Source organism: Ailuropoda melanoleuca, chromosome 1 (assembly GCF_002007445.2).
Source record: "Ailuropoda melanoleuca isolate Jingjing chromosome 1, ASM200744v2, whole genome shotgun sequence".
NCBI classification, from domain to species: domain Eukaryota; kingdom Metazoa; phylum Chordata; class Mammalia; order Carnivora; family Ursidae; genus Ailuropoda; species Ailuropoda melanoleuca.
Window position 1 is genome coordinate 172,066,825 of NC_048218.1, and position 22,108 is coordinate 172,088,932.

General features: G+C 37.7%; 1 protein-coding gene across 3 annotated transcripts in view; it reads left to right on the forward strand.

The window, feature by feature from the left end:
- Positions 1-20,523, forward strand: part of ANLN (anillin actin binding protein) — a 49,075-nt gene extending 28,552 nt beyond the window's left edge. For 2 of the 3 annotated variants that reach the window (XM_034670449.1, XM_034670454.1), the window contains exons 12-25: positions 93-240; positions 894-1,029; positions 1,661-1,843; positions 3,330-3,456; positions 4,144-4,192; positions 4,287-4,343; positions 4,982-5,020; positions 5,286-5,307; positions 6,204-6,316; positions 7,307-7,360; positions 11,243-11,329; positions 16,419-16,526; positions 17,587-17,759; positions 19,210-20,523. In XM_034670449.1, the coding sequence (XP_034526340.1) occupies positions 93-240; positions 894-1,029; positions 1,661-1,843; positions 3,330-3,456; positions 4,144-4,192; positions 4,287-4,343; positions 4,982-5,020; positions 5,286-5,307; positions 6,204-6,316; positions 7,307-7,360; positions 11,243-11,329; positions 16,419-16,526; positions 17,587-17,759; positions 19,210-19,333 (1,420 nt within the window). In that variant the 3' untranslated portion in view covers positions 19,334-20,523. The remainder of the gene's footprint in view (positions 1-92; positions 241-893; positions 1,030-1,660; positions 1,844-3,329; positions 3,457-4,143; positions 4,193-4,286; positions 4,344-4,981; positions 5,021-5,285; positions 5,308-6,203; positions 6,317-7,306; positions 7,361-11,242; positions 11,330-16,418; positions 16,527-17,586; positions 17,760-19,209) is intronic. The other variant, XM_002918650.4, reaches the window with a different exon arrangement.
- The last annotated feature ends 1,585 nt before the right edge of the window (positions 20,524-22,108 follow it).

Here is a 22,108-nt window from a genome sequence, read left to right on the forward strand (position 1 = left end):
TTACCAAATGGCATTTTCCATTCCACATGTTCAATAAAAGAGAGCGCTCGATGTTGCTGGATTTCTAATGGAGTATACCTTATTTCTTGAAGCATTGATGCATACAGATCTCAAAGATTCAAAGAAACAGAACGTCCTTCAATAAAGCAGGTGATTGTTCGGAAGGAAGATGTTACTTCAAAGTTAGATGAGAAAAAGAATGCCTTTCCTGGTCAAGTTAATATCAAACAGAAGATGCAGGTATGTACTTCTGTGGAAAGGAGATTTGGAATGTCTGCTGTACATTCCTTAAGGACAAGGGCCCAGCCTTATTCATCTCTACACGCTGAGTGACTAGAGCATTGTCTGAGACATGAGAGCTCTGTAAATTGCTCTTGAATTCAGTGTAACTTGAGAAAGGAAGGTCTTTGTTGGAAACGTTGGAAGCTTATTCGATATTCCCGAAATATTTAAACATGTTTGTCATAAATATCCTTAAAGTAGAACTATAAATGGGATGGTGGTGAAGTGTGAAACTTATTTTGCTCTTATAGGTTCTTTTATGCTAAGGAAGGCATTTTCAAAAGTATAACATACATGTAATTTAAATAAAATGAATCAGATAATTTCTAAATCTTTACTACTTTGTTGAACATAGCCCCAATTATAATTTTAATAAGTATGAATGGAAAGTCTTTTCATAAGAAAGAATGTTTACAGTGTAATTATTATAGCATGTTGAATGTTTTTGGTGCAGAGTGTAGATACCTGAACGGTGAAACAGTAACATTTTGACTTTACTCTCTGGATATTTTGGAAATTATCCAGTAGGCTTGGTAAGAACTGAAGTTTAAATAAAGTAAAAGTGGAGATTAAAAATGTGAGTTTTTTCCTCCTTTTGTTGGTTTCCCTAGGAACTCAATAATGAAATAAATTTGCAGCAGACAGTAATCTATCAAGCTAGCCAGGCCCTTAACTGTTGTGTTGATGAAGATCACGGAAAAGGGTCACTAGAAGAAGCTGAAGCAGAAAGACTTCTCCTCATTGCAAGTACGTGGGATACACTTGAAACAGGTCCCACAGAGTTTCAAACCAGGAAAGACTCATTTTGTCTAGGATAGTTAGAAATCTCTATTTTAAAGAAAGGGCTTTTTCTATTTCTGTTGATCTATGTTTCTGTTTGTTCTTATAATATTTGTGAATACTCTGCACGTAAAATAAAATGTAGCTTGCAGGAAAGGTAAAAGGAATTGAAATGCATTTGAAGAAATGTAGTTGTGAAGAGTATGCCAAAAATGAATATAGGAATATATTTATATGTGTGCGTGTGCGTATTTGTACACACACACTCTGTTTCTGCACCTAGCTATCTCCACGTAGCTAAAAAAGTATGTGAATTTTGTTGTGTATGTGTAGTGACGGATGACAGGGCCTCTTAGCGTGGAGAGATTATACCACACAAGAAAACTGGCAAAAAGTTCAAGCATTAAATTATAAGCACACTGTAAACAGATGAGTAGTCAGGGTTTTCCCCAACTGGCTACCAGCTGCCTGTATAAAGAAGCACTGATCTTGTCTTTGATCTTAAGTACATTTGCCACATCAGTGCACTTTCTTGAATTGGTCTCATGTAGAAACAGTTGCAGTTTTCATATTTGTGACTTTGCGTATTTTTATATAGCTGAGAAGAGAGCACTTTTGATTGACGAGTTGAATAAATTGAAGAATGAAGGGCCTCAGAGGAAGAATAAGACTGCTCCCATTGCCGCAAGTGAATTTGTCCCATCCAAAGGATCAGTTACTTTGTCAGAAATCCGCTTGCCTCTAAAAGCAGATTTTGTCTGCGGTACGGTTCAGAAACCAGGTATGGTGATTTTTATTTGCATCACTTCTAGATCCTGTGTTAAATTATGAACCTTACCTAGATAGGAATTATGCAAATGGGAGCAAATAGAGCATACAAAAGGATGCGCAGCTTGTATCTTGGGCCCTTAGTTCCTTTAATGAAGATATATACATAAAAATAACCAAGGGGAAATTTCATTTTTGGGGTTGCTGATCCACACGGTAACACACATGGCTCTAACTGAAAGGAAGGTGAGTTAAACATAGTTTGGTGTTTTTTTTTTTTAGATTTTGTTTATTTGAGAGACAGCAAGAGAGAACACAAGCTGGGGGAGGGGCGGAGAGAGAAGCAGACTCCCCGCTGAGCAGGGAGCCTGATGCAGGGCTCTATCCTGGGACCCTGGGATCATGACCTGAAGCAAAGGCAGACGTTTAACCAACTGAGCCCCCCGGGTGACCCTAAACATAGTTTTGAGCATAAAATACTTTCCTAAGATGAGATCTTGAGACAGCAGATCATTCCACTTTCATTATTTAATTTTATAGTGGAAAGTATTGGGAAATTGAAGAGAATCTACATTACTTACTCTTTTCTGTTTAAAATTCATCCCCAAATCTTGAATTATTGGTTGTAGAGGTGAAGATGACCACTACAGTGAAGATGATTCTATTGAAATTGTTATGCCTTTGTCACTCTGGATTGAATAAGTGAACTTTTCTATTCGATGATTAATTACAGCAAAGTGGGCAAAGGAGACACAGGGATCTGAAAACAGGGCAGGGTATTCATATAGAAGCTTAATAAAATCAAAGTTTCTTTAAATTTTGGTGAAGTTCTTTTAACATTCTTTTGTATTTTCATTTGCATGGACCATTCTTTTGGAGGAGAAGGAGGGCTAGACATAGGTGAGAAGTGAATATAAGGTATAGGGAAAATAAAGAATGGAGATGTTTAAAAGTTGGAGCATTCTTGTAGGAACAAGGTAACGTAGGTTCTGATTGTTTGATTTTGGTGTGGTCTGGAAGAAATCTATTGGTAATATAGTATGTACCTTGGGACGTGGGTATTTACTAACAGTGAAGAAAACATTCTGTGTTTCTATTAGAATTTATCTCTGAGTAACTTTCACAGAAATATAGTATTTTAATCTCAGTTTTGAAATAATAAACTATAATTTCCCTTTTGAGGAATATATTGTTAGCTAAAGATTTAGGAATCAATAGGTAAAATTTAAAGTCAGCAGAAATTAAGGGATACGGAGTGACGTTATTTCAGTTCATTTAAATGATAGGGAGAGACCTTGGTGATGCTTATTGATGATGAATATGACTGTCCGCTTATGTACGTATTAGCTTTTTGTATCTGGAAAGTTGATTTTAGTAATTTTTAGATAAATTACATTAATTAATCACAGTATTACTTTTTCCTTTGGTCTTCCAGAATGCTGATTAGCCAAATCTGATTTTGCTTGTGCTTATGATGTAATGTGATTACTTTTTTGCAGATGCAGCAAATTACTATTTCTTAATTATACTAAAAGCAGGAGCTGAAAATATGGTAGCCACACCATTAGCATGTACTTCAAATTCTCTTAATGGTGATGCTCTGACATTCACTACTACATTTACTCTGTAAGTAAATTAGGCTTTTGACAGTTTAAACACATTTTTCTTTTAATAGAGACTACAGATGGAATGTATAGTGTTTGAAATGTAGTATCTACATTCTTATATGGACAAATAACTCCATTTCAATTTGTTGATTTAAATCTTTTACATGTTTCTGATATTTCTTTCACTGAATAGCACATTTCTTCCATGTGATTATAAGTATTTAATGTTTTGAGATATATATATAAAATATAAATATATATTACATACGTAACGTAAAAATATTTAAGGCCCAGATATGTTATGTAAATATATATAAATAAATATATATATAAAATCTGGACCTTAATTTCTTATATATATGTTTTAAATCTTAAATGTACTTAATATTCCAACTCCCTGAAAAGATGTATTTAGTGTCACAAATTTATTGTGAAAATACAGAGTCAAAATCCAGTTAGAAAAAAAAGTGCTTATTAAAGATCTTGTTGTAAAATACTGAAGCAAAGATTTGACTTGTGTTAGAGGAAAAATAGACTGTTCATATCAATTTTTATGTTCTTTAATGGTTTATAATAACTGCCTGTAGTTAAAAACACTGTGAATTCCTTTACTCCCAGAATAATGCCACACTATCAGCGGCATCATTTTTAATGGCATTAAGTCTATGTTACCCTTACTGTTTTATTTAATGATTTATTTTTCCAGGCAAGATGTGTCTAATGACTTTGAAATAAATATTGAAGTTTACAGCTTGGTAAGCAGTGAAAGCTTTCTGAAATAACCAATATTATGTTTTTCTTAGAAATATTAGCTCTTAATACCTAATTATGCTTTGGGTTTGTGTATAGGTACAAAAGAAAGATCTCTCAGGCCCTGATAAGAAGAAAAAGGCATATAAGTCCAAGGTGAGAATGATCAGAAACAATAGCTATATCAGTTTTAATTGCTTCTACATTTATTTGACAACCAGTTTGTATAACCTGCTAAAATGTCTCCCAAGCCTTCCTCCTGCACTTTTTTTTTTTTTTTTAAAGATTTTATTTATTCGACAGAGAGAGAGACAGCCAGTGAGAGAGGGAACATAAGCAGGGGGAGTGGGAGAGGAAGAAGCAGGCTCATAGCAGAGGAGCCTGATGTGGGGCTCGATCCCATAATGCCGGGATCACGCCCTGAGCGGAAGGCAGACGCTTAACTGCTGTGCCACCCAGGCGCCCCTCCTCCTGCACTCTTTGCCTGCCACGTCCTCCGTGAAGCAGGACTCAGGACTGACCTGCACGCGGAAGCAGTAGCATTTGCAGGTTGACTTCCAGCTGTCCACATTTCCCCGGAAATGTGCTTTTCCTAAGTCATCATCTAGCAGAATTTTATTTTAGTTCTAATAAAAATTGGAATGACAGTATGGGGAAAGCCTTAATAGAGGACTCAAGTATAACGTTTTCATATTTCAGGATTATTTTCTATGTGAGAGCATCTCAAGGTTGGTTAGTTTTAAGCTCTGAATCATAATGTTTAGCAGGAAAGACACTGTTATCTTTTCTTCTAGGCGATTACCCCAAAGCGACTTCTTACATCTATAACCACTGTAAGTAAATTCTTGAAAAATTTAGCTCCCTTGAGAAATCTGCATCTTACACACAGGACTGTAAATGGGTTAGCCATTTCTAATCCCTTAGCACTGTAGAAATCTTTAAAATATACTACTGGGGAGGAAATCTCTGATATTTAAGTAGGGGAAAATACTGTTTTCTGAAATGTAGCCTTTGCAGTGTTAAAGAGTTTAATGTTTAATATTTAAATCTTTGTATCAAATAAAGAAAATAACATGCTTTTTTTTTTTTTTTTTAAAGAAAAGCAGCCTTCATTCTTCAGGTGAGTGGATCATGAACTATTTCAAACAACAGAATAAGGAAATGAGCTAAGCAACAGCACACATCCTCTATGCAAACAGGCATCTTGATAAGTGTTCACCTTAGTCTCCTTTGAGTAATATTTTCTGTATGGTTTTTAGTAACATATAAGATTACTGGCCAGAATGGCATGCTGTCAGATGTCGTCACAGGCTGCCAGGCATCACGTCATTCTGGCTCTAGCAGGCAGTACCCGTGTGATACCCAGTCACCCGGCCACCGCTGCAGCCGGTGGCTTCACTCTTCACCCCAGCTTCTGTCGGTTCTGTAGATTTGTTTTGTGCTTTCCACACTGTGGATGGACTTGACTTCTCTTAACTTTACTGATCACGACTGGCATTGTATCACGTCAGAGAAGCATCCTTCTAGTTCTCTGGAACCTGGGTGCCAGGAAGCCAGGAAAGGCATTCTCTAGAGTGGCTTTCGGCCTGAGTTTTCCAAAGGGGATTAGAATGGCGCTCATTCCACTGCCTCCTTTGGCTTCTGGTCTCTTCTTGGCACAAGAAGGTAACTAAGAAGAACTTTGCAGAGACGGTCTCTGCTGCTAATCATGTCATCCTAGACTAGAGCAGTGAAGCCTTTTCACATCTCTTTTAGGAAAGCTGCTTTATGTATACATTTTTAAGTTCTGTGTCCTAAAAATACATCATCCCAAAGGAGTGATAAGGAATGTCTATGCTACCTCAGCTAAGTTAAATATAAAGTACTCAACGGTTTTCTTTCATTCTTTAGAGATGGAGGAAAATGAGGCAGTTTCTCTGTGACAACTTACTTTCTTTCTTTTGGGCTATGGTGAAGAATTGTTATTTACACTCACAGAAGTCGCTCGGAACTAAACTTCATTTCCTTTCTCTACAGTCATGGCCAGTCCAGGCGGTCTCAATGCTGTGCGCACCAGCAACTTTGCCCTGGTTGGATCTTACACGCTGTCATTAGCTTCAGTAGGAAACACTAAATTTGCTCTGGACAAGGTACTCCCAATTTATGTATTTATTTACTTTTAGAAAAATTGGGTCAATGGAAATGCCCCAGCACTTTCAAGTATTTGAAATCTTCGGCTGAAAATGTATGTTCTTAGAATTGTACATTTTAACTAGGCATGGGTGTCCCTACATTTTTGATGTTGGAAGTATTTCTCTCTTGTCTCTTAATAGTTAAATCTTCAAAGTAGTGTACACTGATTTATTTTAAATGTTACTTCTGACTACAGGAGTATTATTACTTCTGCATGTAGATGTTAAGCTTACAGTTTTAAACATGGTAACTTTTCCATTTGAACTGATATTTTGAAATGAATACTATATTAGAGATTTAGTTTTGACAAGATAGGGAAGGATAGGTTACTTTCTTAGAAGAGTACTCATGAATCGAAGGGATTTCTTTCCCATACTTTCCTCCCCAAATTAAAAGCTTCAAAGTTCACATCTGTGTTCTCTCACTATTGAGTGCTTTTTCACCGTAATGTGGTATGACTTAACTTTTGATAGACAACAAGACCATTTAAAGAGTGAGAGAACTAGTGGCAAACTTTGGTCCTTGGGCTGACTCCTGTGGTGTAATACAGGGATATTTTTAAACATTTTAAGAGGTTTTCCTAGTCAGAATATGGAGGTGAGGAAGTATAAAAATTAGGAGGCCTGGCTTCTAGTATTGGCCTTGCTAGTAATTTCCTTTTTAACATTGAGCAAGGTCATTTCATTACTCTGGGATCTTGTTTTCCCAGTAGAGAATATTAGGTTGGATTAAAACAATCTACCTTTAAACTTCTATGAAACATTTTCCTTTTAGTTGATAGACAAAAAACAACCTTTGAAATTTTAATTATTGTTAATGCATAAATGTTTTAACATGCTTATTTAAAAGAATGTATATAACTTTTTATTTAGTAATTCGGCTAGTTTAACAAATTGAGTGATTTTGGGTCTTTTTTTTCTTTTTGTCTTTTATTTTGTTTGTTTTAGATAAATTATGATGTAAAAGAGCGAGAGCTACTGGGCTATATGTTCCAGGAAAAGGTTGCCATATTTTCTTTGCTTGAAACTAATGAGCTTAAATAATCAATCCTGATGTTTTGGGTCATATGTATTCGTTTCACTAACCACTCTCATGTGTTCTTGGTTATTTTAAATAATTAAAGACATGATGTACATTATTCTTTCTTTAGATTCTTGCAGATGGGCATCTTTTCCTTTACTCTCATAGTTCTTTAAAGCTTTTTTTGATAGTCCTCTTCCTTTTTTTCATGCATGTTTGGTACTTGGCCTTTTCTCCTTTATTCTTTTTTCACATTACAATTCCTTAAGATTCTATAGTCACTTGGACTTTGATTTTCCGGGTACTAAAATACCAAATTAATAACTAACACTAAAATGTATTCAGTGTATTCAATTGTCTAAAACTAAAATGTCTTCAATATTGTTGACCTCCCCTATATTGAAAGAGCTATTGGTGATGTTTCAGATAAAACTGGTTTCAGCTGGCTAATAGATATATTGCTATGTAGGTGATGCTTTGTTTACTGATTTTGAAATTAAAATGCATTTAACACTAAAATTATACTAAATATAATCATGTTTTAGAAGGGTTTTTTTTTTTTAGGATTTTTAATATCCTTGCAAAGATCAATTGCAAGCATTCTGTGGGTATATAGAAATTTACAAAATGCCAACTTGTCTACATGTGTAAGAGATTTTTTTTAGTATTTAAAATCAAAGAGATTTTAATGATGTATGTTAAATATAGACTGGTCTTAAAATTGGGTGCCATTTTAATTCAAAATATCACACAAATTAATAAAAATCTGGTATTTCCATTCTCTTAATTTCTTTGAAATTAAAACTTAAATAGCCGACCACATGGTTCAGTACAAAATCAAATCACTCAATTTAATCAGTTGTGTCTAATACGCTAAAGTCTCTTTCTGAATCAAATACAGTATATCAGATATAAAATTTGTCCCAAATGTGCTTTTGTGAGTGGCAGGAAGAAGAAATATTTATTCTAATACTTTATAGTTGATGTAGGAGAATATTTAAAATAGTTAAGTTAGATGTTCTTTCGTTGGTGAGAAAAATGGAAGACCTTCTATACTCATATAATAACCCTACTTAATTGACTTGGAGAAAATAGACAAGTCACCCATGTCCTCCCAGATACCAGTGATAGAAGGGAGTGTTTGCTTATTTTATTGGTGCTGTGACTAACAATACAACAGTCACAAAGGTTATCTCTGAGATCACCTTCAGAATGGAATTTGTATTGAAGCTTACCCAGACTGTTTGCTCTATGGATTTAGGATACCACTGAGAGCAACTGCCTTCCTATTTGAGGTTAAATCTGGCATCCTGCAATTTAAATTATGAATCTCAATGAGTCACAGGCTCTCAAATCCTTTCTTTGCATAGAGTCCAAAATAGCCGTAGATTTTATTACCCTTTCATGGATAAAGGGAGAAGGACATCTCACCGCCCATCTTTTGACTTAAAGAAACCTCATAGGTATTTAGTATGCCCATTGGCTCAGTGTAATTATTAACAGTACTCCCCTCTCTCAGAAATATTCCTCTGTACGAAAAATTACAGCCACCCTGGTTATAAGTTAGATTTTATAGCTCTTAACAATAATCTTAGAAGTGTGAATATCTTCAAAGACCCTTTTGTTAAACAGAAAACAGAACAGGATCATACATTGTCACACTGTTTCTACTCTCAGCAGGGATAGTGATATTGACCCTTTTGTGAATATTCTCAATTTACCTCATCAGGACAAGCTTCTGACCAAGAATATTGTCAGCTTTTCACAGCTGTAGAGTAAGAGTGAACATTTTCTTCTAGTTTTTATGAGATTCTTTTTACCAGCAGCATTCTCTGGGTTTAACGTGGAATTCTATGAATTAGCATTGAGAGCCTTAGGAACTTAAAACTGACAATATGGAAAAGAGCGAGGGAATTTATAACAAGAGGGATAATGAGGCACATGATGTTTTGATTGTACATTATGGAGACCTTTTAAATTCAGAAAGTTAGATGTTTGTCTCATGGAATTAGTCTCTTGAAATCTATACTTGCTGGCCAAGATTTCCCCCTTTAACTTATCTTTATCGTGTTGGAGGACTGAGTTGTTGGAAACTAGCTTTACACCCAAAAGAAGTTTTTTCCACTCAAAAGTAACTTCTCTTAGGCTTTTCTGGTACCTTAGGACACATTTTGCTAAAAGATGCACAAAATAAATCGAGATAAAGCACAGACGCTGACAGACACAGTTCAGAGCTCTGGCGGCTTGATGCTGAGATGCTGCGTGTGGTCCCCAGGGAAAGAGCTGGGTGCCACCCTGGCTGTGTGTTGCCTCCACAACAGCTAGCTGCAAAACCATGCTAAATGCTGTTCTTGCTTTTGGGCTTTTCTCGTAAAAGTGAAAATCCTCTTCAGATTTCTTTCATTTAGCAAAAACAGGCACTAACGTAAGTCTGTTGTAAAAGTGAAGGGGGCAGGCTTTTGAAAATCCAGGGGTTGCCTGTGTACCATATTTTCTTTCTGTATTTTTTTTTTAGTAGAAAAACTAGGTATTTATTTGGCCAAACCGTATCCTTTTAGCAAACATTTGTTGAATGCCTGGATATAAGTTGGCAGTAGGCTATGAGAACAAACATGAAAAAGACATGAAATTGTTCTCAAGAATCTGCTGTGCAAAGTGCGGGCTCTGGCTTCAGGCACAAAAGAGACCATACACGGGGGAGTTTCAGGCCTGGCAGGCAGACCTCCTGCTTTGAGAAGAACAAGATCTGGGGGGCCTAGAGTAGTTCTCATACTCAGAAGTGGGGAGAAGGGATTCGGTACCGTATTGTCTGTATCCATTCATCTGTTGAGGGACATGTAGGTGGTTTGCCCCACTTGCTGTTGTGAAGGATGCAGTGAACACCGGTGTGCACGTAGTCCCTGAGAATCTGGTTTTAATTCTTTTGGATAAATACCTCGAAGTAAGATTGTTTGATTCTGTAGTAGTTCTATTTTTAATTTTTTGAGAAACCTCACTGAAAAGCATTCCATTTTGGTAAGGTCTAATATATCTGTTTTGTTGCTCGTGTTGTTGCTCATGCTTTGTCGTCCTATCTGAGACACTCGCTGAATCCATGATCATGATTTACTCCTATGTTTTCTTCTAAGAATTTCATGGTTTTAGGTCATCGATCCATTTTAAGTTAAGTTTTGTGTATGATATGAGATAGGGAACCAACTTCACTCTTGTGTGTAGGTATCCAGTGTCCCTAGCGTCATTTGAGTACAAGCGTGCTCTTTCCTCATTGAATGGCCTCGGCACCCCTGTTGAAAATCAGTTGACCTTCTGGGCTCTCAGTTCTGTTCCTTTGGTCTATAGATCTTCCTTATGCTCTTACCACCGTGTTTTGATGACTGTAGCTTTGGATTAAGTTTTGGAGTTGGGAAGTATGATTCCTCCAATTTTGTTCACGTCTGTTTTGCATATAAATACTGGGGACCTTTTGCAATTCCATATGAATTTGGAGATCAGCTTTTCCATTTCTGCAGCTGTTCTTTATTGCTGAGTATTAGTGTATTAATTTACCAGTGGAGTATATTCTGTTGATGGAAAATGGATAAGCACACGTAATCTCTTCTTAAATCTGTATTTTCTTTATCACATTAACTTGGGACTTAGGGTTCTGTTTTTATCAGACTCTACCTTGAATGAATTTATTCTTCAAAAGCATTTGTTGCTAAGGAACCAGTGGCCTTTGGGGCCACCTGTTTTACATTCCAGCTTTAGAAAATACTGTGCTTTCAAAGCATAATCTCCTTTATTCATGATTTATACATGTTTTATCAAGAAAAAAATCATACTTTGAAACTGTTTTACAAATAACTTATCCTCTGTCTTTGCAGGTGCCCTTTTTATCTCCTTTGGAAGGTCATATTTATTTAAAAATAAAATGTCAAGTGAATTCAAGTGTTGAAGAAAGGGGCTTTCTGGTAAGTAACATCACTTATTTTCCTTTTTCCATGTTGTGAAGTATAAACTTGGTTTCGCATAGGAATGACAACCTACGTGATTACGTGATACATTGGTTCAGTAAAGATTTGTTGCCTCTACACCCTATGCCAGTCACTGTGCTGGTACTGGAATCTAACAGTCCACAAAAAATAATCCTTACCCTCAGAAACTTTAGTTTAATAGGGAGAAATACAAGTAAACTGGCAAGTGCAATGCTATGGTGTGATAGGTGGGAGCGAAGAGTGCCTGGGGGTAGCTGGTGGGACATCAGGTCTGGAAAATGGGTATAAGGCCTTAAAGAAAGCCACTGGAAGAAGTAGCTTGTAAACTGCTGAGTAAGTTAGCCAGGAAGAAAGAGAGGGAAGAAGTGCTCCAGGCAAAGGGAAGAGCATGTACGGTGGCCCGGAGGGCCCTCCCCTCTTTCACCCCAACCAAAGATAAGGACAGCATAGACAGCGGCAGGTAGTTCAGCAGGTGCTTAGGGTGTGGGTGTGTGTGGGGAGGAGGGGCAGGGAGGAGAGCAATTGTGGAGGACAGTGTGGTTAGGGGAGATGGGGCTGAGGGTTAAAGGGCCTTTGCAAGACTTTGGACTGTATCTTGAAGCCAGGGACGGATGCTTGTAGGATTTTAAGCAGAGGAGTAACATCATATTTGGGGTTTAGAAAAGTCATTCTGCCTGCCATGTGGAGGGGAGGTTGGAGACTGGTGGCCTTGAAGACTAGTGAGACAGTCACTCCACGAGAAGTGGTGGGGACTGTCCTGGAGAGATAAAGCAGGAGGGAGGGCAGGCACAGTGATTTGACTGGGAGGGAGAGGGAGTGGAAAAGCAGAAGTAAGGATGTCACCTAGATCCCTGCCTTGCACAACTTGTTGGGTGGCAGTAATGCCACCGAGATAAGGGATCTTGGGGGAGAAGCAAGTGTGCCTGTTTGGATAGAAAGTGTTTTTTGCCCCCCCCCCCATTTTAATGTGGAAAATTGCAGATATACAGCAATGTTGGTAGAATTTTATAACCAACACCCATATACCCACCATCTAGATTTGTGGGTTTAACATGTTTTACTATCCTTGCTTTATCATATACCTACTACCTAACCATCCTTTTAGCTACCCCTCTGGCCATTGCTGAAAATACCATATTTTGGGGGAAGAATTTTAAAGTATACTGGAGACATTAGCGTGTTCCTCCAAATCTCAAATGTACATCCCTATGTTTTGACGCATGCATACATCTGTATAACCCAAATTTCTACAACATTGCCCCAGAAAGTTCCCTCATGCCAGTTCCTTTATCCCCCAAGGTGGGAAGTTGGGATGAGTTCAGTTTTAAGTGGTGTGAATTTTAGATGACTCCAAAGATCTGAATTTGAAGCTCAAGATTGATATTTTGGTTGAGATGAAGATTTGGAAATCTGCATCATAGAGATAGTAATTGAAGGTCAGGGAGCATTGAGCAAAGCAGAACCAGGAGGAACACTAACTTTTAAACCATAGACCTAGAAAGAGAAGCTCTCAAAGGAGCCTACCAGGGAGCGCAGTGTGTCATGGTTGCCAAGAAAGAGAAAATCTGAAAGAGGGAGTGGTCAAGTTAGATCAGGACCTGTTATCAGAGACCGTGGGAGTCATTTATAAGGCAGAGAACAAAGCTGGATTGCAGGTGGTTATGGACAGGGAGGGAGGTAAGGAATGAGAGTACCAGCAGCTCTTGGAAACGAAGTTTGGCTGCGAAGGAGAAAGAGATAAGAGATAAGAGCATGGTACCTTAAGGGTGGAGGAGGGAGGATGTGGTTGACATTTTAATAAGATCAGAGAGACCTGAGAACCTTTAAATTCAAATGGTGGCTTCTAATAGGGCAGAGACATTAAAGATGCACTGGGGAAACTGCACTAGGGTTAAGGACTAATATGTGGAACAAGGTCATGAGAGTGAGAAGAAATAAGCCCCAAGCCTCCATTCACGGGATTGATCTTATTCAGACGTAGAGTTGACCCTTGCACAACACTTATGTGGGTCCATTTATACGTGGATTTGTTTCAATAAATACATGCAGTATGGTGAATGTATTTTTCTCTTATGATTTTCTTAACATTTGCTTTTCTCTGACTCACTTTATTGTAAGAATACAGTCTAAATATGTGTAACATGCAAAATACATGTTAACTGCGTATGTTACCATATGGCTTCTGATCAACACTAGGCTATTAGTTCAGTTCTGGTGGGTTTGGGGAGAGTCAAAAATTATATGTGGATTTTCGGCACCCCTAACCTCTGGGCTGTTTCAAGGGTCAACAGTATACTTTTTCCATTATCCGAGGAGAAATGTATGTGTGTAGCATACATAGAAGATTGTGGGTATGGTGCACAAAGCAGAGAAAATCTGATTGCTTTGGTTTTCTTTGTGAAGCAAGAATTGGAATGATACAAAGAATGTCACAAAATCGGTTTGCAATTGCTGTCAAAGGGGGCAGAAAGGAGCTCCGTGGCCAACGCGACCGTCAACTAGACTGCCTTGGTTTTTTTCACATGTACGTCCAGTAGATGGCACTCGATGTTCTTCAAGTGTTTTTATAAATTTCTGATGTGAAGGCAGTGTTTACCTCCTGACTTTCTCTTTTAATGTAAATATTTCAGTATTTTACTATAGATACCTTTAGCAACCGACAGACTCTGTTATGGCTGCTAGTTCATTTGCATATAATGTCTGACTGGCTGAATTTTTGAGTGCCGCTCTTAACTAGGCTAGTGTTAGTTTAACTAGGTTTGCTGTCTTGGGCCGTATACCCCATTCTTATCACATCCACACTTTAAAAATGTGGTATGAAACTACCCAGAACTCCCCCAAATATATTCTATCCCCTGCCAAACAGTGCCTTTTAATTACTTCTACCCTCTATAAAATAGAGATAGTAATTGAAACTAAAGTTGCTTGGTTCCGTTTTCCTTCCTGATATGCCAGGGACAGCTGGAAGGAAGGTGACTACCAACCAAAGAAACTTGCTAAGTGATTCTGAGATGGTGCTGGGCTATCTCTGCCTTGACTGAGGAGCAGCAAGTGGGCGAAGTTCAGGATTAGCTAGAAGGTTCCAGTTCTGCTTTGTGATTATGTGTTGTCATTTAGTTTCCTTGCCCGAACTTTCCTCAGCTATAAAAATGAAAATGTTGTCCTCTTCGTATTCTTCTCTGCTTACAGTTGTGTATAATAATAATGCGTTATTCTTACCCATCAAATTTTTCCTTGTCTATTAGCTTTATGATGTAAAGGGTGAGCATAAACATAAGAGGGAGCTGGTGAGTCATTTATACTAATTTGTGCTTGAGATTGAAATAGCAACATTCCTGTCTTTTATCCCCTGGGTGGTTGTGGGCCAGTGGTGCCTAGAGAAAACATGCCTTGGGGAGGAAAGAGGATAACTGGGGAGGAAGATATAAAGGAGGGGTAAGAGGATATATGGTTAGAGTAAGCTAATTAATTTGGGTTAATTAACTAAGCTAATAAATTTCAGATTTCATTCTTTTATGGAAAAATTTCTTCATACAAAGTAACTTTCCTCCATGGCCCGAGCTTGTACTCCTCTAACTCAAACCAACTTTTGGTAAATTCTCACACAAATTAGTGAATCGAGAAGAGTGTATGTCTGCTATCCTAAGGTTGGTGTAAGGCTTAGTTGATCCACGTGAATGTGGAAAAGCCGTAATGCATTCCGAAATCATACACAAAGATGCTTTCGGATTATCTGTATTAGCTAGGGTCAGCAACATGTTGCTTGCTCATTTTTATAAAGTTTTATTGGAACGTGGGCTCATTTGTTAACACACTATCTATGAGTGCTTTTGCATTACCCTAGCAGAATTGCATAGTTATGACAGACCTTTTGTCCCACAAAGGCTACAATCTTTACTCTCTGGTACTTTGCAGAAAAAGTTTGCCAACCTCTGATCTCTAGCATTGTTACATTTTACCTTGCTCTGTTCTTTAAAATAGTATTTCCGAAAGGAATTCCTTTTTCTTTTTAAATGCAAAGTAAAGACTTTTATGTGATTAAGGATCATTAGGACTGCAAGTAAAAAATAGTGAGGTGGGGGGAGCAGCTTCCACTTACACTGTTTAAATAGAAGTGCTGTGGAGGGGCGCCTGGGTGGCACAGCGGTTAAGCGTCTGCCTTTTGGCTCAGGGCGTGATCCTGGCATTATAGGATCAAGCCCCACGTCAGGCTCTTCCGCTATGAGCCTGCTTCTTCCTCTCCCACTCCCCCTGCTTGTGTTCCCTCTCTCCCTGGCTGTCTCTATCTCTGTCGAATAAATAAATAAAATCTTTAAAAAAAAAAAAAAGCACTGTGGGAAAAAAGCCCCATGTTGTTAGTTATATTTCCCAGAGTCCTGACCTTAACCTACATGACTGCGTCACCTCTCTTTAGAACGTAGCTTGTGTGTCTAAGGCATGAGCTGGCCTGACTGCAGGGAGATGCTACTCAGGTGTGCTTGCTGGCTCAACAGGGGCCAGGAGCTCTGATGTTTACCACAGTAATCAGTCAAGGCATAGAGAGAATCATGAGTTGACTCTTTTCTAATCCTGTTTTGTTCTAAATAGAAGTTAAATGCCAGTCTTTTGTATAAAATAAGTTGAAATAAGCTACATTGGTTTTGTCCACATATAAGGTATGATATTCTCATTATTCTACCCTACAACACTTACAGCACTTTTCTCTTGTTTAAGGAGCATTTGGTTTGGGACATGATGCTTTAAAAAGATCTGCTTTAAAAACATAATAAAAAAATATTATAATAAAAAAATAAAAATAAAAAGGTCTAAATTAGATAGAGGTATTTATTTGGAATGAATATCTGGAAGTTCTTAAGTGCTATATGCTTATAGATGATAATGAAATTCAGGGTCAATTTCTGAATGTTAGCAATCAGTGATTTTCATTACTAGAGTAAAAGATGGTGAAAATCGTGTAAGTGGATTTTGAGCTATGAAGTATGTCAACATATTAAAGTTTAACGTACAGATTGATCATTTAATCGATCCTCAAATTTCTAAAGTTAACATTTCATTGACTTTTCAGACCATATTTGAAGATGTTAGTGGTTTTGGTGCCTGGCATCGAAGATGGTGTGTTCTTTCTGGAAATTGTATTTCTTACTGGACTTATCCAGATGATGAGAAACGAAAGGTAATATTAATAGCCCTGGTCAGTGCTGAAAGCCCTGACTTTCATGTAGTGTTTCATGCAGAGCTTCCCGCTGGTCTCCACACCCACCCAGATTCCCCTTTGAGTATGTTTACTAAGCCATTAAAAATGTTCTTGCTGCAAGACCTATGTGTGTATTTGTGTAAAAATTTCATGTCTTTTCCATTCCCTGTGATTTGACCACTCTTAAAATACCTTAAGGCATGTATTTGTCTTTCTTTTCTCCTAGAATGTTTCATACTATTTTTTAATAACATTTTTAGCCAGAAATATGCTGAATTCACTTTTGTTTTTATTAATAGTTGACTTACGTAAATCTGGGATAAAACAGTAATGGAAAGCCATCACAGGAATATAGTGATTTTGATTTTTTTTTTTTAAAGATTTTATTTATTTATTCGACAGAGATAGAGACAGCCAGTGAGAGAGGGAACACAAGCAGGGGGAGCAGGAGAGGAAGAAGCAGGCTCATAGCAGAGGAGCCTGATGTGGGGCTCGATCCCATAACGCAGGGATCATGCCCTGAGCCAAAGGCAGATGCTTAACCGCTGTGCCACCCAGGCGCCCCCTTGATTTTGTTTCTAAAATTTGATAATAGGATTTTATGTGATAAATTGTATCTCATTTTTAAAGGTTTTACTATTATTGCTCAAGTATGATTATTTATTATCCCCAAACTGAGAAATAGAAATAAACAGAATTACAAAGTAATGTGTATTTCTAATTGTTGAAGCTGGTTGATGGGTTATGTGGAAGTTTACTATACTGCGCTTTTAATTTTGCATCTCTTTGAAGTATTCCATAACAAAGAGTTTATTTTTTAAGTTGGCTAAAAGCTCCAGTTGATACTTTTGGTTTCTGTTTTCCTAGCAAGAAACAATAATGTAATAAGTATGTTTCTCTAAACCTATTACAATTACATTTTAACTTTTAAATTAATGGCTTTTTAATTTTAGGTTTGTACCAACTTAAATCCTGCTTAATGCTTATTGATGTAAATGGTCTTATTTTCTATTAATTTGCTTTTAATTTGTTTATAAAGAACCCCATAGGAAGGATAAATCTGGCCAATTGTACAAGCCATCAAATAGAACCGGCCAACAGAGAATTTTGTGCAAGACGCAATACGTTTGAATTAATTACTGTCCGACCACAGAGAGAAGATGACCGTGAGACTCTTGTCAGCCAATGCAGGGACACACTCTGTGTCACCAAGTACGTATTAGGCTATAAATATAAACACTTCTGTCCGTAAGTAATTGATTGCCCACCATGTTCTTACCACTTTAAGAAATATCAGAGATGGTCCTTGTCTTTGAAATGAGTACAATCTTAATTAGGAAAGAAAACCCACACAATCACTAAGGGAACAATCTAATATTTAAATTAATATAGTTAAAAAAAAAGTCTAACATTCAAGCTGTATCTTAGCTAACCCTGTTTTCCAATATACTCACAGTGTATCCATTTTCAAGGCAGTCAGCTAATGTACTTTGGGTTAAGTTTGAAGATTTTGTGTATAATTGAGAAGGCAAGTATTATTTAAAGGGACTCCACATGTCCCTTCCTTTCCATCCCAAAAATGCCCTCAGTGAAATCAGGTGACTTGCAAAACACAATCTCAGGCTACTCTGCAAATTTCTGGTTGGAGAGTAAGAGAATAAACTGTTGGGAGTGAGGGCCAGCAAAGTTAAGTAACGTGCCGTGGTCACATTTGGTAATAAGACACTGAGTCGGGATGTAAACATAGGTTTCCACAGACTGACAACAGAGACTGATGAGTAAACACGTTGAGCACAGTCTCGAGTGCATGGAATGAGCCCAGCAAATGGTCACTATCATTATTGTACGTGTTGCGTTCTCTCCATTGACTAAGAGATGATCAGATCACTGCTATCCCATTTCTAGTACCAATGGGGGGAAGTTACAGACGCAGAATGAGTACACTACACAAACCTTGTGACATCTGCTATTCTCTAGAAGAATGATCTGGCTTGTGAGTTAGGGAATTCTCTTCCTCACCCTTAACCTGCCCTATCAACTAGTTAGTGATTCAACTTGTGGCTAAATATGGGTGCAAAGAAGTGATTCCCGATATGGGTGGAGAGGTTAGGATAGACAAAGTTTTAGGATCGTCAGATCACTTGTTGTAGATATCATGTTCTACTAACACAGTACTGACACAAAATTACGGGAGACGGTGCGAAATAGTATTACGTGTGGAGCCAGGGGAAGGTCTCCGAGCTGGTGATTCTAGCTCTCAGGGAGCCTAGATCTGAGGGATTTGGGAAGCCCCCAGATAAAGACCTGTGGTGTGCTAGCTCTCGCTGGGAAGTGGCCCACACTCAGTGGGTGTCCTGCACCACCAGATTACCCAGGCCAGAGCACCTGTACAAGATAGTTACCGTCTTTAGTGTGGAGACTCCCTCATGAACCAAACATGATCACTGAATTTTGATTCAGTTAACCAACCTATGGGGATTATTTTCCTTTATTGCAGTTGAAGAAGCACCTCACTATAGGGCTTTTGATCAGCATCTGTTAAAAATTGGTAAAGAGAAACTCATTTTACTGGTTTATTTAGACTCCCCCCGCCGAGAGCACAGGGCGGTATAGAATGGGGGAAGGATCCTGACTTTTTGTGTGTGTTTGCTTGTTCCTGTAGGAACTGGCTGTCTGCAGATACCAAGGAAGAGCGGGATCTCTGGATGCAAAAACTCAATCAAATTCTTGTTGATATTCGCCTCTGGCAACCTGATGCTTGCTACAAACCTATTGGGAAGCCTTAAACTGTGGGAAGTTTCCAGGCCACGTAGAGGTTTTCTGAGCTGTGTCATAAATGTATCTTAAGAGCATCAGATTTGCTGATTGCATTTTATGCTTTAAATACAAAAGGGTATGTGCCAATATTCACTACATATTATGCAGTATTTATATCTTTCATATGTAAAAGTTCGATTGATTTCTCTTCTGTCATTCATAAATGATTGGAGGAAAATTCATTACAGTCCATTTTGCTAAATCTTAATTTAAAAGCCTCATTTTCCTAGAAGTCTAATTATTCAGTTATTCATGACAAAGTATTTTTCTAAATGTAAGGAATTTGGAGTTGTCTTCTTGGAGCTGTGGGTCTCGAAGTAGAAAGGTCTTCCAGGGGTTGGAGACAAAAACCTCCAACTTGGTCATCCTTTCTCTATCCTCAGTACTTCTTTCTAAAGTTTGTGATCGTTTATTGATCATGCTATATCTTGTTAGTAGAATACTGAAAAGACTTCCAAGGGACTTTACAGAAACATTTTTAGTAATGGAGGTAAGAAGTTTTTAAAGAGCCAGTGTACGTGAGTTGAAAGCTTGAGGCTGCCTTCAAACGAGAGATGTGGCCGTGGGCTATCATGTGAGATTTGGGGCTAGTTTTCTTTAGAAGAGTTAATAATCTCATGGTTTACATGTACCCAGTTTCTATAGATGCGTGTGGTGCACATTTTCATAGAGTACAGTCTTTTTAAAATAATTATTTTTGCTATAAAGCTAAGACTCCACTTGGCATATCAGTTCTTTCTGCTCCTGTAACAAGAATCAATGTAAATTGAAGAGTCTTTGTATAAGAGTAAATTCTACCAAGCTGCTACGGACTAATACTTTGCTTGCCAAAGTTCTTGTCTCTTTTATTTTCTTGTCCATGTATGACAGCGTCTAGAAGCACATTACGAAATCTCTTGAAAAAACTTAATTCATGCATTACCTTTGAAAGCCTAATACTTTATTTTTTATTATAAAGTATTATAAAGCATGGTCACAACTTTTAAATACACTTTGAATTTCTTCTCTGAATTGTTAAAGTTATTGACGATCTCATTTATAAACACTAAATTCTGTCACCTCCTGTCCTTTAATTTTGTATCCATTGAAATGTGTTTTGTTATGTGTATTATAAAAATATATTTTATGATCTCTTACCCAAATAAATGCTTGCAAACGACTTAAGGAATCGGTTGTTTACAAAACACTATGGAAACTCGCCCTGTGGCTGCTGTGCCCCTGGGCTGTGGGGCTTCTGGGGGGGACTGAACATTGCATTCATCTTTTTACCTCCAGCCCAGTGCTCAGCTTATTATGTGTCCTTAGGGTCCTTGTTGAAGGACTTGGTGGACGAAGGATCCATTTCTGGGGCATTTCAACAGAATGTGGTACTTAGATGTACTTCGAGGAGAGGCTCAGCAGAGAGTGCTTAGCGGAAACTGGGTGGGCAAAGTGACATCACCCTCCAAAACAGGGAGCTGGTTGGATGGGATTGATGAGAGGGTCCCTTTTATTTATTTATAGACTTGTACTTATTTGGGGGTTTTTTTGTTTTTTTTTTTTTTACTTGTAATTCCAATATAGTTAACATACGGTGTTATATTAGTTTCTGTACGATACAGTGATTCATCAGTTCTCTACATTACTCTGTGCTCCTCAGGGTAAGTGTCCTCTTGATCCCCTTCACCTATTTCTCCCATCTCCCCCGTGACCAGCTTGTACTGTCTTTGAAGAGACATTACCAATCATGGCACAAAATTCGAAAGGCACAAAGAAGTTCAAGTGAAAAGTATGCCTTCACCCCTTGTCACAAGCACGTTTAAGTTCTTGTATGTCTTCCTAGAATGGTTCTAAGCATAATACGTAGGCAGATATATACTCTTTTCTTCATTAAAAATATTCCAAACATACTGTTTGTTCTAAGTTAAGACAAAAAAGCACAACAGAGTGTCGTCCCTTTTCAGTCATTCCTTCCTAGGGTATTGGGAAGGTATGTGAAATCAAGTTTTAGAAGAAATTTAATTTAAGATGGCTGTGGAACATCAAGTTAGAGATAGCTGGTAAAAGTGAAAACTACTGCTCTGTCACTGGCACACAGGGGGTCGTTGGAACCATTAGAGTAGGTAAGAGGATCCAGGGAGTGTGGTCCGGAAAGAGAAGCAAGAACAAAAGGAATGTGTACTTCAGGGGGAAAGAGAAAACGGAGTGGCCAATGAAAGAAATACAAGAGAGATGTCTTGAATTTCTTCTCCGAATTGTTAACGTTATTGACGATCTCATTTATAAACACTAAATTCTGTCCCCTCCTGTCATTTAATTTTGCAAGAGAAACCAATTCAGAGTGAGACCAAAGAAGAATCTTAAAATCTGGCCACAAGATCATAAGGCAGGTTAAAGAAAATGGGAACTGAAATTGGGAGCCGTCACTTCAATAAAATAGTTCAGATTTAAAAAAATCAAGTTAGACAAAATCCACAGAGGAAAAGAACAACTGATTTAATTGGATAAAAAAAATTTCCTGCCTGATAAATGTCTATAATTAAAGTTTAAACACAAGCATCAGACTAGGAGAAAATATTTATGACATATTTAATAATCAAAAAAGTTAATGTGTAAAATTTAATATTAAGAGCTCCAATGCCTAGCTATCACTGTTTGAGCATTTTCTATGTACCAGGTGATATTCTTGGAGTTTTGTATGGATTATCTCGTATAACCTTCACCGTACCTTAGGAAATAGGCATCGAATGAGGACACTAAAGCTT